Source organism: Nomia melanderi, chromosome 3 (genome assembly GCF_051020985.1).
Source record: "Nomia melanderi isolate GNS246 chromosome 3, iyNomMela1, whole genome shotgun sequence".
In the NCBI taxonomy this organism is placed as follows: Eukaryota; Metazoa; Arthropoda; class Insecta; order Hymenoptera; family Halictidae; genus Nomia; species Nomia melanderi.
In genome coordinates, this window is record NC_135001.1 from 23,152,756 (window position 1) to 23,169,761 (window position 17,006).

The following is a 17,006-nucleotide window of genomic DNA, read 5'->3' on the forward strand; positions in this document are numbered from 1 at the left end:
CTTCGAAATTTTATAATAATTTGCAGTCTCTGAAACTTCGAAAATTCTGTACGCTGTGAATACATAAGAATCTGCAATTTTTAGTTATAATAAATAATTATTACTTCTATAATATAATAATTTGTAATGAACGACTTTTCTTATTAATTTCCAGAATATTTAAGTAGTATCTTAATGTTTCAATTTAAATAATCGAATGAAACCATTCTTCGTTGAAAATTTCTTTTTACAATTGATCTCGAAACAATTCGAACACGTAAATATAGATTAGTAGCCTGAAAATCTAATTAAAGTTGCGGAGACAATAATCTGTTCCCTTCATTTGTGATTAACGATCGGCAATGATGCGACATTAACTGAACAAATAGCGAAACTTGCTCGGACAAAGATATTGGACAGTTGAAATCTGATTTTAAGTCGTCGAAGTTTATTATGGATCGCCGTCTCAGATTGTTCGGAAGGTCGACGTAACATTAACAATGCATGAAAGTGGAAATAGACAGACGAAACCGCGAGCCGGTAGGGCAACTCGAATGAACAGCAAGATAAGTCGCGAAATGACATTTAAATCGTGATAATCTTATCAATGTTTCCCCGCGGGTATTTTCATCTGTCATTCGTATGTATCTTCGTATAACGCGATCGATGATCATTAAACTTCTTACACTAATTATCCTGTACGATATAAATTTAGATTTATTTCTCAATTGCTTCAATTGCTCAAATTATCTATATAATGTAATATAATGTAAAATTTATGTTTAGTACTAATCACTTTTTCATCACATTTCTCTTCGAAGATCTTGTCAATTGTTTCCTCTCGAAAAAGTTTAATTTTATCGAATAAAAAGGTTCGGTTCGTATTTTAGTTTTATTTCTATTTTGTGCACACAATGTTATTTCTGAAGATTCTGTGCCAGAGATAATGAGGTTTTATTAGGTTAGCTCCGCTCTATTGATAGCAGGCAGTATTATAAATGGGAGAGACACGTAATAATGTACGAACCCTACTTGTTCCATTTCTACCGTTAATGATCTCCGAAATCGGCGCCATCGCGGCTATACACACGTCTGCCTAGAAGAAACAACTTTTTTCCAGTAGCAATCAATACCCGACCTAAATTGGTCGAGTGTAATTGCATCATAATAGTGCTTCACATGAAGAATGAACGAAAATATCCAATCAATCGAGATCCGCGGATTAAATTTGAAGAAGTTACGATGATATTTCGCGTATAGTTCGATCCTTCGAATGAGAATCGTAGTATCGTTTACAAACGAACATATCAACTCGAGATACAATGATTTAACACTAGGTTTACGGGCATTTATTGTACACTCCGTTTTATTATTCCTAAAAGAATTGATGCTCGTTTATTTATTTATGCCAGTAAACCTAGTGTTAAAGAATTCCACGTCATTCTAGGCATTTCTTGATTCGAAACGAGTAAATCTTTCACGAGAATTCCTACGACACTTTTTATGAGCAATTCATAGATTTTCATGAACATATTATTCCATATTCGTATCGATAGATTCCTCGTAGAAGCTAACGAGTTTGATCAAAAAGAAATATTCATTCGCGAAAGAAATTTCAAATAATTTCTACGAATGTGTTCATTGTAAAGCGAAGTAAAGTTTCACATTATTTACCGATGGACCCCGAAAGGAGTGGGAATTTCGTTGATAGAGAGAAATCCATTACTTGGCTGTAGCTGTTAATGGTTAATATCGATAATGGAAGCTCAAACGTGCTTTCGCTGAAATATAATGGCCGAGTACATGAAATAGTATGTCTAGAATATCGGAATCGTTCTCGTGTTTTATTTATGGCACTGCAGAATAGGATGTTTCTGCACAGGAAACAGTGCTTAAATAAATTGGAATAATCGAACGACATCTTTCTTAATAAAATATTAATAAATCTTATATATATTGGAGAATAACCGTTACAGATACAATTAACGATAGAAAATGCAATAACTGAATAAATTCTACCTTCCTAAGATAGAAAGTTACCAAAGGCGGGACATTTGAAAGTAGTTTGTTCTGTGTGTTTCAGAACCAAGATAATCGAACGACATATTTCTTAATCAAATATCAATAAATCATATATATATGTATATTGGAGAATAACAGTTACAAATACAATGAACGATAGAAAATGGAGTAACCGAATAAATTCTACCTTCCTAAGATAGAAAGTTACCAGAGGCAGGACATTTGAAAGTAGTTTGTTCCGTGTGTTTCAGAACCGAGGAAGAGAAAACTTCTTGGAGTACTCTAGTGCAAGCTGTGTAATCCGCGGTTCTTGGTGACTTGGGCATGGTCTTAGGGACGACGGCGGGGCGATGACACTCCACCACCGTCCGTTGTCATCGCCAGGAGTCCCTCAGGACTCGCCCCGTCTCCCGCAACGAATATCGAGTTCGGCCCCGATCCTAGCCCACGAGAAAATCCGCGACTGTTACTCAACGAGAAAGCACGCGAGAACGAACGCAGTCACCGCGTTCGGGAGGAGGCATGAAAGATCGACCTCATCGGCCTTACCGAGATCATCACGGACAGGCGATGCCTCTAGAGGAGGTTCAAGGGTTACTGCTTCCTCCCTCCAGAACAGGTAACGCGGATCCTCCTTGTTTCTAACGTAACACTCTATCTATAGTCTATTGAACTTTCTATCGAATATCTACGGAACTTTCTTGCACTCACAGAGCGTTGGTTTCTATCGTTTTGTACTTGACACTAGGTTTACGGGCATTTATTGTACAGTTTATTCTATTGTTCCTGGGAAAGTTGATGTTCGTTCATTTAGATTTTGGAAATTGTAGATGTAGAAATAGACGATCAGGATTCATATTCGTGTAATTGTAAAACTACCGAGCACTTCAATTGACTTTTGAAAATTTCGCTATAGAAACTCCAAGAGTGCATCTGTTCGGACTTTAATTGATTTATGATTCAATTTCCGTAGTGCTAAATGAATTTCTTTAATAATTTCTCAGAGAAACATTTGTTATCTTTCTAATAATTGCAAAAAGAAGATATCAGCATGGGTCATTTGACCCCTCTGGTAGTTTTAATGTTAAAGCCTGAGAATCTCGTTTTTTTATAAAGACACTTACTGTTGCTATTTACTACAGAATTTAGGAAAATATTAAATTCGATTCGAATTGATTATCTATTTAAAATATATTACTTAAAGATACGATATCTGAATTTTTGTATGTATAGTCGTATAAGTTGATCTCATTCAAAATTGCCATCCGCACAGTCGGTACGCAATCTGTTAACACCAGATTTACGGAACGCGTGAAATTGACGTATATTGAATTTTCGAAATATTATTTTGTAAGTGTTTACGCCGATTTTGATTGACGCGATCACACTGTAGAGATACATAAACGACGAAACGTTTTCAAGATATTCTACACATTACCAGATACGGCTCAAGTACGTGTTTCGGACTGTCTATCATCCGTCGACATCCACGACAAAACCAATTAGAAATCGGCCGAGTTTGATTCTACGTTGACTGGCCGTGATAGCGGCGCGCATACTGCACGGAGCTCGGCTCAAACCCGTCGAGACCTATGGTAAACTGGATAGTATTCGATCAGGTCCAAATCAATTTCAGTGTGCGCGTTAATTAGCAGCAGTGGGCTGAATCTGATACGCTCAACTGTAAACGACGAACGCTCGGGAGAACTGGCGCCGAGTGCGGTCTAAATAGGGTGATCCGATGCCTCAGTCCGCACCGAACGCGTCTGATACTGAACTTTCGCAATAACCGTCCGGTTAATTCGAAATGCGACGCATAGTGCCTATTGTTTATCACTAGGTCTACGGGCATTTACTGTACACTTCGTTCTATTATTCCTAGAAGAATCGATGCTCGTTTATTTAGACTGTGGAAACTGGAGATTCGATGGTAGGCAATTGGGGTACACGTCAGTGTGATCGCGTCAATCGAAATCGGCGTGAACATTTACAAAATAATATAAAATCCAATATGCCTAGTGTTAAAGCTAGAACTACCAAGCTAATTACCAAGCTAAGCCGTTGCACTCGACAATATTTTTCATTAACACGTTCCGTGCCGCGTGGGGCTTATACAAGCCACGCTGAATTTTTCAGACCAAAAATGAATTCTCATTGAAAAACGAAGAAGTTTTTAGAAATTGATTGTAGAGTCGAAGATAGGTATTTTAATATTATGTATACCGTGTGATCGCGTCAATCAAAATCAGCGTAAACATTTACAAAATAATATAAAATCCAATATGCGTCAATTTCACGCGTTCAAACCTAGTGTTAATGACAAATTAACTCCTGTATTGGTAGCGATCTGGATTAAGGTTCACGAGCGACATTGACGCGTGTTCAGGAAATAGTCCGAGTTCTTCGCTAAGTCCTGATCGAGTTCAGTGAATAGACGCGTCGAAATCTGTGGAATCGGAGAGCTGTGACATTTGCCGGACTTCAGGCGTGATGTCGCCTTCCATTCCGGTTTTCTAAAAGTATTAGCGGCGTGTGGACGGAAACCTTAATACAGTTAAACTGACCATCAGACAGATCATGTAAACAGTTACACAAGTTTAAGAGCATTACGTTCGCTTAACGATTCTCGAGGTTTTTGCGGAATGTCTTACACCTTCGGTCACACGTTGACGCGATTCTGCTTCACACCGAGTTATTCTACAGCGGAATCTCGCGTAAAGCGATGGAAAAATGATTGAAACGCTACTGCGCAAGCCAGATTCTTCGAAGGAAGATAAATATGGGGAAGTTGAACTTACAAGGGAACCCTTTCAACCCGCACACGCCAATTTTGATCAAACTTACATGAGACACAGGCTTCGAGAATATATTTGACACGTATTTTTTCTTCTCGGCCGACGTCGATTTTGAATAGGCGAGAACACTCTTCAAAGTTGAAGGTTAAAGTATTCTTTATATCTCTGAAACTAGTGCAGAAAGGAAATTACTTTTTAAACTGTTCGCCTCGGAACGAACTAAATTTTTCTACAGCCCCTAGTTTCGAGAATGTAAAAATATACTTTCAACTCTCAACTTTGTGGGGTAGTAATCTAAATTGTTTATTTCGAGACAAACAATTTAAAAAACAATTTCCTTTCTGCACCCCTGGTTTCAGAGATATTGTAAAAATATACTTTCAACCCTCAACTTTGTGGAGTAGTAATCTAAATTGTTTATTTCAGGGCGAACAATTTGAAAGAAAATTTTTCTACTGCCCCTAGTTTCGAGAATGTAAAAAATACACTTTCAACCCTTAACTTTGAAGGGTAAAGATCTAAATTATTTATTTCGGGGCGAACAATTCGAAAGAAGAGTTCTTTTCTACAGCCTATACTTTCAAGAATGTAAAAAATATATTATACTTTCAACCCTTAACTTTAAGGGGTGTTTTCATTCGTTGAAAATCGATGTTGGCCGATAAGAAAATATATATAACAAATATCTTCTTGAGAACTACAAGCATATTTCGCACAAGTTCCATCAAAATCGGCGTGCGCTGGGTGAAAAGGTTACTTAGCAGAGTAATTCCTCATTAATCCCTGTAATCGTGAAATTGAACGCAGAATTTTTTAATCGCGTTACACGAAGCACTGCCCGATCAAAAACATTTCCGAGATTCCAAGGAAATTGGAAGTACGAGAGGAAGTTTAAAGGGTTAAACGTGTTTAACTTCGATTTAGGTTGGCGGGCATCGGTAAATCGGAGGTTAATTACCACTTAGCAACGTTCCCCCGAGCCCTATCGCCTATCATTGCGATATTAATTCTATTTCTCTAAATAGATGTGATTTTACATTCCGAAAACGTCGCGAAACTTCGTTCCGTTAACGTCGGATGAACTGCGACGCGAAACGAGAGAAAACGTTGATCGACACTGTGATTAACGCTAGATACAAGAGAACCGTTGATTTGACACAATTTTATAAACATTGCTCGATGACAGGTACGTCATCAGACTGCTCTATAATCCATATGGACGAACTTTTCTAGGAACAACAAACTAAAATGTACGCCAACGTACGTTCTTCAATATTTTATGCAAAGAGTGTCCTGAAGAAGTTGGAACGAATAAAAGTTACTAGAATTAAGTGGGCAAGGTACTTGCAGCGCAGCCCTGTAATTTGCAGAGAGCGGCACTGTAACTATATAGCTACACTGTAGACGTTTGCGTAAATATGCATGATCAGAAATCAATTTACTATAATAAAACGTGAAAGAAATTTATTTCCCTTTTTGAAGATGTTGGAAATTAAAGATTATATTGAAACCTCGTTAAATTCTATCGGAAAATCTACTGTACTTTATTTTGCATATTGATGTTTGCATGAATATTCAACGTTTCTTGTAACATTAATTAAAACAGTAGATTTTGCAAAATATTCTTCGAAAATTCCACCGTAATCTTTAAGGTTTTTGCCATTCCACGCACTTGATGAATTTGGTTTATTATGCATCACGCGATAGATCGATTGTTAGGTATTAACTGGATTATAGATCAAACGGTAGCCTCGTCCGAGTTGCAAAAGGAATTATTCATTTGATTCCGAAGGTAACAGAGTGAAATTGACAAGTTCCTTAATCGATCATTTCGTTCTAGATTAATTTTCAAAGTGCGTGTTCGCGCGAACATCTGTACACTGTTTATAATGATATTGTCGTTTCATCTATTTCGAGAGATCCCGCTCGAACCGTAATTAATAATTATCTTGCGTGCCAGTTGCCCGTAAAAAAGGACATGCGGTCTAATTATAATAATTACGTAGGCAATTGCTGCGTTCGCACTTAACAAAGCTGCAACGGATTGTCAATTTAATTAGATAAAATTCTAAATAGTTGGTGTTACTGTATTTATTAATTGGCAATTTTTATATAGATAATATAGATATATAAAATGGATAACAAGCGAAAAAAATTCACACAAGAGACTTAGCGCAATACTTAACACGCTAATTGTAAATATTACAACAATAAGTTAAGGGTTAATATAATGTTCACTGTTACCAACTATAAGTTAGTCTAATAAAATATAAGTTTATTTATATAAATGTAGACTTTCCAGCTAAATTAGCCGTCCGTTACACTGTGCTCCACAGTGCAGCGAAACGGTCGCTTCCTGAATAAAACTGAATTATTCAAAAAATACGAGTGACACAAACAAATACTTCAGACAAAACTTGTAAGGTATACAGTTAAACATACGGTGCTTATATTGTTGTTTACATTATGAGGACATCATGAGGCTTTTTCAATGATAATGGATACTTTGCATTTCGGTCCCAACGTTACATCAATACAGAAACGGAGTTTAGTCGAACAAAATTTGGATTTTTTTAATGAAAATCATTTTGCATAGCAAGGACTACTTAGCGACATATTGGTGGTTTTAGATTTTTGTTATGTGAAGTGGAATTTTCGGGTTTTGTGCGCGGGCGGCCGCGCTGCGCGCCGGCGCGACCTTGGGGAGCGCAGATTTCGGTGTCTCTTGGCTCATTGCGGTTTCTCTTTGTTTTATGGCAGGTAATCGGGGACCTCTGAATGTGACGATTGTACAGGTCGGCAAAGGAAACGGGGGCGGTGGAGATGGCGGAAGTGATTTACTGAGATTGGAACCACCGACGGACTTAAGGCCAACTCCGTCGCCCTTATCCGACACCAGTGTTACGTTGCAGTCCGACAACAATGACACTTTCGGCGGAGGTGAGCCATTCATGTTTACCGTTTCTCTTTCCTCTCGCTTTTAACACTAGAATTACCGTGCCACTCGAAATCACTGGTTTCGATGTAATTATATTCGAAACAAAGAGGTAACATTACAAGTGAAAACAAAGGGTTCACATTACGATTGAAAACAAAGGATTAACATCATAATTGGAAACAAAGGATTAACATCATAATTGAAAACAAAGGATTAACATCATAATTGAAAGCAAAGGGATATAAGGACATTCGAAATGATTTTGAAAATAAATCATTTCACTTGAATATTATAATGAAGGTCTAAAGAAACTGAAAGTAACCTATTGTTACAATTTTTATAAGGATTACGTATTAATCGTATTAAATGCACGGTAGTTCTAGTGTCAATGCACTTACTCCCTTTCTGCAGAATGCATTTTGTCTGCTTGAGGTTGGAAAAGTTAGTGTAACCTTATTATTTTCAGTTGAAGTTATTTTCAATTACAACAAGGATTATGGAAAATGTATAACCTTGTTATTATTATCATCATCATTATTATTTTTAGAATTAAGGTAGAAGGTAATGATCGTGCGTAGGAGTTATATTGCATTTAAAAGCATGGAATTTCGGTGAATGTGCAATTTCAGAAGCCGTAGCTCGACCGTAAAACAGGTTACGTGCTACGTAAACTCATCTAGAAAATGTTTACTGCGATGTTTTCATGCGGGGCAGCCTCTTTGTGGAAATCAATTCGGAAAATTAATCGTTCTACCGGGCATGAATTGCATGCTGTGTCTGGCCATTACTCGCTGTTTCTACTTGCTGGAAACTCTCAACAGTGTTACCCGATTTCTACCGATTTTTCTTATTCCTAAGTATCGGTTTCCTTGAAATTAGCAAAAAGCAATGATCATCAACGTAACATATAAAATATTCATCAATTTTATACGAACGAATAAACATATAACGTAGCAAACAACATATAAACATCGTACAAACGAATAACATAGTATGCAAAATATTTGTAAATTTTATATGAAATTATATTAAAATGTAATAACATCATGTAGTCGGTGTTTGTATATATTGCATGAGTAATAGATTGTTGCATCGTTAATAATATTCCACGGGAAACAGTTTAAAATGCAAAACAACGTGGAACAAGCGGTCGCGTCAATTTTACAACAGATGTTACATCTGTTCGCATGTGACGAAGCTCGTGAAACTTTGAAAACCGATTTCCCCGAAAATGATGCCCCGCGGACCTAACCTCCTTTTCGATTGCACCACTACCCGATGCACTATGCACAACACTTAACGTTACACGATTAAACCTTTGAAGTGGAAAAGTCTTTTCGTGTAAAATGAATTTCGTGTTCGTTATAAATACACGCTGCCGTGCGTAAATATTTGGACACTTTCGTACCGCTGCGCGTGCATGAGAATGAACTTAGTAATATTATGTAATACGTAACAGCAAATATTATGTAATATTAACTATGAGGTAATAATTGTACGTAATGATATTGTATTATAGGTTAATAGGATCAATAAAATAATTAAGGTAAAGGCACCGGTAATAGACCTGGTACCAGTTGACCATTCTTCAGGGAAACGTGAAGGTTTCTAGAAGTAACAATCTTTTGACAAAGGCGCTCAAGAATGTAATTTTATATTAAAATCATATTAATAAACCTAAAATCATATTAATAAATCAACTTATATTAATAAACCTAAATCAAGCAACAGTCGAAACATTTTCTGTTCCTGAATTAGATTTTACATGGAATTAACTTCTCATTTGTATTAAGTTATTATTAACCCCCAATTACTAAATTTCTCATTTTCAAGGATGGTGAACTTCCAAGCATCGAATGTTCAAAAATGTCTAAAATTTCGATCATTTCAAAAAATCTCGCTTTGTTCTATAAAGTAAGAAGTTCGAACAATATTTTCACGCATAGAGTCTCTATTTAATGAAGGAGCAAAAGTAAATTTAAAATTTAAAATTGTAAATTTTACTTTGGATTTGTGTTGTGCATATCCAAAATGTTACATTAATATGGAACTAGCAATTAAACGATAGACTAAAAATCCCGCGTTATCGCGGGTTCGGCGCTCAATGCGTTAATTGGTCAACTATTGACGCTTTTACCTTAATGGGATCACGTCAAGTATAAAAGTACTTGCGCCTGCTTGTGTACGTTTACCTTGAAGTTGAAGTAGTCGTATTAACACAATGGTTTTCCAGTATTTAATCGATCTCCGACGTGCCACTTAATTTCTACTGAAATTCCTCTCGCACTGTCAGCTATCAACCTAACTGTAACCAGCACCTAACCCCTGAAACGCTTCCGCTGACAGGATACGACGTCATTTACCCTTCCATTACGAACTGAACGTAAGCCGATACCGCGCGCCGTCAATATTTAAACGTTCAACAGAGGAACGAGTGGCCGAAAAGTTCGAATCCGACGAATATTATACGCGTTCGGAATAAAATATCATCCGATTAAATATGCAAACAAAATCGTGAATAACAGAGCTTTAAATCAGCCTTTATCTCTTTGCATTATACTGTTTTCCGCATCTGACATTTTCTTCTCGTCGAAAACAATGTTTATTCTTTTATTTTATTTTTGTGACTTTTCTTATTTCAATTCATAGGTATACGACATATTTTTTCAACTATAATCATGTAGTTTCTCGCATGTATCATTTCTATTTGATAAAACAAAGTTAAGGACAGTTGTGTTCGTTACATTCTATTTGAATTTTATGAGTAACAAGCTCGAACAACTGCAGAAAATTTGATATTCCCATCTTCTGCGTTGTCTACAACGTTTCAAGTAAATAGTGTCTGAAACGTATACCTATTATGTCATACGAATGAATTAAAAGGAAACTTTTATATGTTTTTGTGTAATAAAATTAAAATAAATTATACATCGTGTGCTGAACTCAGGTGCCAATGGAGTGCAAAGGGTTAACATTATAATTGAAAACAAAGGGTTAGCATTACAATTGAAAGCCAAGGGTTAACATCATAATTGAAAACAAACGGCTAACATTATAATTGAAGACAAAGGATTAACATCATAATTGAAAACAAAGGATTAACATTACAATTGAAAGCCAAGAGTTAACATTATAATTGAAAACAAAGGGTTAACATTACAATTGAAAACAAACGGCTAACATTACAATTGAAAATTTGAATCCACGTAAAGATCCAGCGGGACAATGATTTAAAACGAGGCTCGAACGTCAGCAACCACGGACGTGCTTTTCGGATATCGTATCTGTCCGCGCGCGGCGAAGTTCAATTCCGCAACGGGTCGTTTTTGCCGTGCGACGTCGATGTGTGCCCGATATTTATTTGCCAGTAATTGGATTAGTTACAATCCGCAGGCTGTGTTGAGGTCAGCGCGGCTTTCCCGCGGACAGCGGTGACAGTTTTACGTGGAAAGGTGTCGAATGAAAACGTGAATCATTACGAGACCGATGAATCACGTCTGTCTCCGTGAATTTCCTTCCGTGAGATTTCTAGCCTGTTCGAAATTACCGAAAGATTCCGGAGAAATTTCGAAAAAATCGCTCAAATGTTAGCTTCCCCGCGGACTGCGTGCCAAGAAAATGGAACAGCGAGTGAAAGTGTTCGATTAGCAAATGAAACGTGAATATCATCTATACGTTTAACCCTTTGCACTCGAGAAATTTGTCACTAGAAATATTCAGTTTATTTTCATGAGATATAGATGACATTTTTTTCAACTAACTTAACGAGGAATCGATTCACAAAATAAGGGACAAAATGGTATTTTATTTCCACATTATACGTATCGACAGATTACTCGAGACTTAATGTTAAATACGAAATTTTACAATTTTCATGCACCAATCGAGTGCAAAGGGTCAACTTCTTGAAATATGGTGAATTTTTATGTTTGGTGTCTTGGATAACAGTGTACAATACTTTCTACTTGTCCTTCATTGCTTTCGGATTTTTTTTTGGATTATGATCCTTTGATTTTTTATTTTTAATAATCGACTAGAAAGAATAAGAATTCCAAATGAAATAATTTTTACTTGAATAGACGGATAATATTATCTATGAGATATTGTTATATGATGCAAGGAATAATACGTGTGTGCGCTTTTGTCAATTAATCATCGGAAGCTCGTATCAGTGAACGTAAAATAAGAGAAACGAATTCATCGCAGTTGTAGGAATTAAAATTAATGAATTTCCTTGAATAAAATAACCTTTCTCTATTTTAGATAGACGGACTATAAACTTTGATATTCTTTCATTAGTATGTTCGTTTCATTTAGAAATGTCCGTTGGAAGCAATCAATCACGGTTGATCGTGAATCCTTTCAATATTTCTCGGTCATTTCCGCTCCGAACTTCTGCTAATTTCTCCAGAAGTTCCTCCCCTTAATTTTTTACTCCGTCCACATTGAAATCGTATTTTAACCGCGATTGAGTTCAGTTGCAAAAGGCATCGAACAATCAGAAAATCACTATAATTCCTTTATTTTCAAAAATAATACCAAGTCTAACCGAGTCTCGCTAAATCTTACAATTCAAATTCCTTTTAACCCTTTGCACTCGAGAATATTTTTCTCAACAAATGTTCATTATTTTCTGGTGGAATATCAATGATATTTTTTGCAACACAAAGAAATACCTTGTATAAATTAAGTGACAGAACTATTTTATTTTGATGTTCCGTGTGTTGATACATTATAGAAAATTTAATATTGAATTTTAAGTCGAGTGAAAAGGGTTAATCTTATTCGCCACTTTGAGTGCACAACAAGATAAATCAACAAGATGCCAATATATTGATATGCGACTTCAAAGTTAGACAAGCCTGCAGGGGGTTAATTTATTCGAAACAGTTCAGTGTCGTTTCTAGAAACAGTGGATTCCCCGAAACGTTCAGTGATCAGCTGTTGACCCGCGAGTGTTATGGTAAAAAACGATGTGGCCCGTGAATACCGAATATTGAATAGTATCGTGAATCGTGTTGAATTTTTTCCACGGAGACTCTCGCTCGCGTCGTTTGAAAATCGGTTGCACGACGCTCGAGAATAATCTTTATTAAATAAAAACCGATCGACCGTGGAGATACGAATATCGGCGTGCCCGTAAATTTCCAGTTTCATTTCGATCGGGATTATGCAGTGCGGTCCGGTGGACAGAGGAATTTTTACGATAGACAGGAACGATGGGAATAATAATACCACTGCCAAGGAGAGGAAGTATTACAGAAATTCGAGCATTCGGAATAAGAATTTAAGGCAGATAAGTATTTATTCGACGCTCACCTTTTTTCCGAGTAGATCGAAACGAAATTGATGGAACAATGGAATGAGAATATTGCATTCTACGTGCATCTGGGGAGATTGTAATTAAATATTCGATTGATTGAAGTGATCTATATTTACGTATCATTCTTTAACCCTTTGCACTCGAGAGGCGACTCCCAGGCGCGAGGTGATTTGGTACAGCGAATTTATAAACTTTTGTATTTACCATTTAACTTTGTATAGTGCATCAATGCGTGAAATGTTGAAAGAAAATAGTTTTGTTCCCTAATTTATGTGCGATTTCTTGACAAATTCGTTTTAAAGAATCTTGTTTGCTTCTAATTGGGAAGTATTGAATATTTCAAGTGAAAAACTTCCGAGTGCAAAAACTTCCGACATTTTCTTAGATTGAATTAAGAAATCTCACATGCATTGAGAAGGAGAACTATTTTCTTTCAATATTTCGTACATTGATGCATTATACAAAGTTTAGTATTAAATATCAAAGTTTACAGTTTTGCTGTGTCAAATCATTTGGTGATTTAGAGGCGCCTCTGGAGTGCAAAGCGTTAACACTAGAACTACCGTACCAGTCCAAATGACTGGTTTCGATTCTTTTGTTTAGCAATTATCGATACCTTCGAAGCATTGAATATTCGAAATGATTTTCAAAATAATTTCATTAGAGTACTATAACGAATGTCTGAAAAAACTGAAAATAATCTATTGTTACAATTTTTATAGAAACTGCATATTAATCGTATCAAATGTTCGGTAGTTCCAGTGTTAAAAAAAAATACCTTTCGCAACACAAATCAAAGAAACTGCGAAAGGATGAACCTTAGGTAACACTGTAACAGACGCAGAGTTCGTTTAGGGAAACATGCTCTGTTTCAACAATACACATCATAAATTAATAAAATACAATGTATTCTACCAACGCTAAGCAAAGACCATAAATTAATAAAACACAACATGTAGCAGGCGTGAGAGCATAGTATCGTGGCGCACAATAGGTGGGAGCGACGCGTGACTTGTGCGGCACGCAATACAATATTTAGTAATGGGGGTTGTTTTCCCTGACGAAGGATCCCATGGAAGCAAAATGGGCCGCAGGACAATAAGTCCCTTCCATCGAAATGTGCCTGGCCGAATGAGTGTAATAAATTCTACTCGAGCCTCAGATGTTCCCGGAGAAATAGCCACTATACGGACGATCATCGCGAGCCTTATGAAATTACACGGGAGCTTTATGCTTGGTCCACACTGCTCGCCATTCACGATTCGATTTATCCAAAATTTCAATTGTCTTTCAGTCTTGGTTAGTGAAAAACCGAAACTGGTACGTTGAAATCGATATATTCAATCACAGTTATGTAGAATGACTGTACGAGGAATTGGAACTCGCGTGTTTAAACAAAAATCGAACATTTTTTAAATTAGATGAATAATAATAAAAGAAGACTGGCAGATCGCTCTTCGCTTATCCTGTTTTATTATTTTTTGTCACACTGCTCTGCTGCTCGACTCGCGCTTTTAACACTAGAACTACTGTACCAAAATGACTGGTTTCGATGTTCTTGTTTAGCAATAAATGATTTTGAAAATAAATAGTTTCATTTGAGTACTATAATGAATGTCTGAAGAAACTGAAAATAATCTATTGTTACAATTTTTATAGAGATTGCATATTAATCGTATTAAATGCTCGGTAGTTCTAGCGTTAACCGTCATCCCCAGTCATTCTCTCCTTCCCTCCACAAACATCCCTTCTCACTGTCTTAAAACTACGATGCTACACAACCGCTTTGAACCCCGTTTGCAACCGTTCAAATATTCTCGAGCCGCGCCTCGGAAGACCATTGAAATTCCCAGCTCGAACGGGCGTGTCACGATGTTTCAATATTGAGCCGAGCTTCACGTACCTTCAGGTGTCGATCCAAGATTACTGTTGGGCACCGGCGGCGATCGTAGCACGTGGGAGGGCCGTTATCGCGTGAAGGAGCACCGGCGCGCTGGAAAAGCGACTTTCCAGGGTCAAGTTTACAATTTCCTCGAGCGTCCCACCGGCTGGAAGTGCTTCCTCTACCACTTCTCTGTGTGAGTACCTCCACCGCTTTTTATGTACATGTTTAGACGCGTGTCCGACGGTTTTTCGGCGTGAACCGTAACGTGTTCTCTGTTTCATCGTTGTCGCCAACGCCGTCTTCGCGTTCGATGAATATTTCAACTTTTCAATTTCCGAGCACGCTGCGCGGGTTATCGTGAATCGATATTTTAACCCTTTGAACTCTGTGGACTCCAATATCGCATCAGTTATGATATTAAATATTTTAATGAATCTTAAAGTAAAATTATTCGATTCTCCACATCCAAATTTTGTACCAAGGAAAATAAAAGATCAAAGAAATGTTATAGCATTTCTAATTAATACTATGAATACTATAAAATACTATATAAGAATTCTATGAATACTATAAAATACTATATAAGAATTCTATGAATACTATAAAATACTATGTAATAATTCTATGAATACTATAAAAATTAGTAGCAGTTTCTGATAGTTTACAAAACAACCTGGAATTCTAAGGGTTAAAATATCCACGTAATTAACCCTTCCGCGTCTCGAAATATTTTATTCGACGGATAACGATCGATTCATCGATGTTTATCGAATGTCGATTAAACAGCGCGTGTTTCGTTCGGTGCATTAGTATTTCTGTTCTGCCGCGTTTTCTGGTCTTGAAATTAGCTTGCACGAGGCAATGCTGCGAAACGTGTCGCTCTAAAATGGAACTGAGGGCGCGCACTCGTCGCCAGAGGTCGAAAGGTTAATTGTACACCTTCCTGTGTGTGCATTCTCTGCGATCTCTTGTTCTCCGCGCCACGGTAATGATAAACACGATGTTTGTTCAAGAGTTGTTCAGTGTAGTCTTCGAATCCGAGAGGACAAATATTAGGGAATTATTTTCTTTAATGTCGAAGCACTGAACATTTGAATTATTTTCTAATTATTTGCTACTTATAGAATTCTGTAGGTATTATCTCTTTCGATGGAAAAACGTTTGATTTTCATGCTGATAATCGTTACCATTTCCTGAAGAATATTTATTTCAACACTAGGTTTACGGAGTGCGTCAATTTGACGCATACTGAATTCATAAACATTACTTGGCAAACGTCTCTGTCCGTTTTGGTTGATGCAGTTACAAGAATAGGTATCGTAATAACCTAATTTTAAATCCCTAATTTCCAAGATCTAAATGGTCGAACATCAATTTTTCTAGGAACAATAGAATAAACCGGACAATAAACGTCCGTAAACCTAGTGTTAAAAATTCATTTCAAATGTTGCTACCAGACAACACACAGTTCTATAAATAACGAAAATTTCTAAGCTACTCCAATCTTGTTCTTAAACATATAACTCGCGTAATCCTTTAATGTATTCCAGTAACCAATTATACGGAACACGAGTATCCAATTTGCGGTACTCGTATCCGTTGCGTATGCAAGTAGAAAGAACAATGAATTACATTCCCATTTTTCTACGTATTTGTCACGTTGATAAAAACTCTGACAAAACGTTCATATTCAAATCATATCAGTTTCGTTATACTCCTTAATTACGATCTTTTCCCGATTAAACTTCGAAACACTTTGCATCCTCGTTCAAATCGTGTTACTGCGACGTCGACGCAGTCCGAGTAACGTTACAATAACAGTTGCTCGATGCATTCCATTCATTCCGAACGAGAAAATCGTTCCTATTGAATCCGCCTCTCTTGTGTGTATCGCTTAAATGGAGAGCTTTCCGATCGGCAGCGTTCTTTGACGAACCGACGCGATTGGACGCCCCGCCCCCGATTCCGGCCAATAAAACGTTAATCAACCGCGAGCGACGAGTCCAGCCTGCCTATTCAATCTCGAAGATATCCTTGCTAATTATTTACAACACCGATTCCTCG

General features: G+C 36.9%; 1 protein-coding gene across 1 annotated transcript in view; it reads left to right on the top strand.

Moving 5' to 3' along the window:
• LOC116429213 (uncharacterized) overlaps positions 1 to 15,139 on the top strand; it is a 35,921-nt gene extending 20,782 nt beyond the window's left edge. The window contains exons 2-4 of the mRNA XM_031981898.2: positions 2,253 to 2,620; positions 7,557 to 7,736; positions 14,967 to 15,139. Coding sequence (XP_031837758.1) covers positions 2,524 to 2,620; positions 7,557 to 7,736; positions 14,967 to 15,139 — 450 coding nt within the window. The 5' untranslated portion in view covers positions 2,253 to 2,523. The remainder of the gene's footprint in view (positions 1 to 2,252; positions 2,621 to 7,556; positions 7,737 to 14,966) is intronic.
• Positions 15,140 to 17,006: the final 1,867 nt, after the last annotated feature.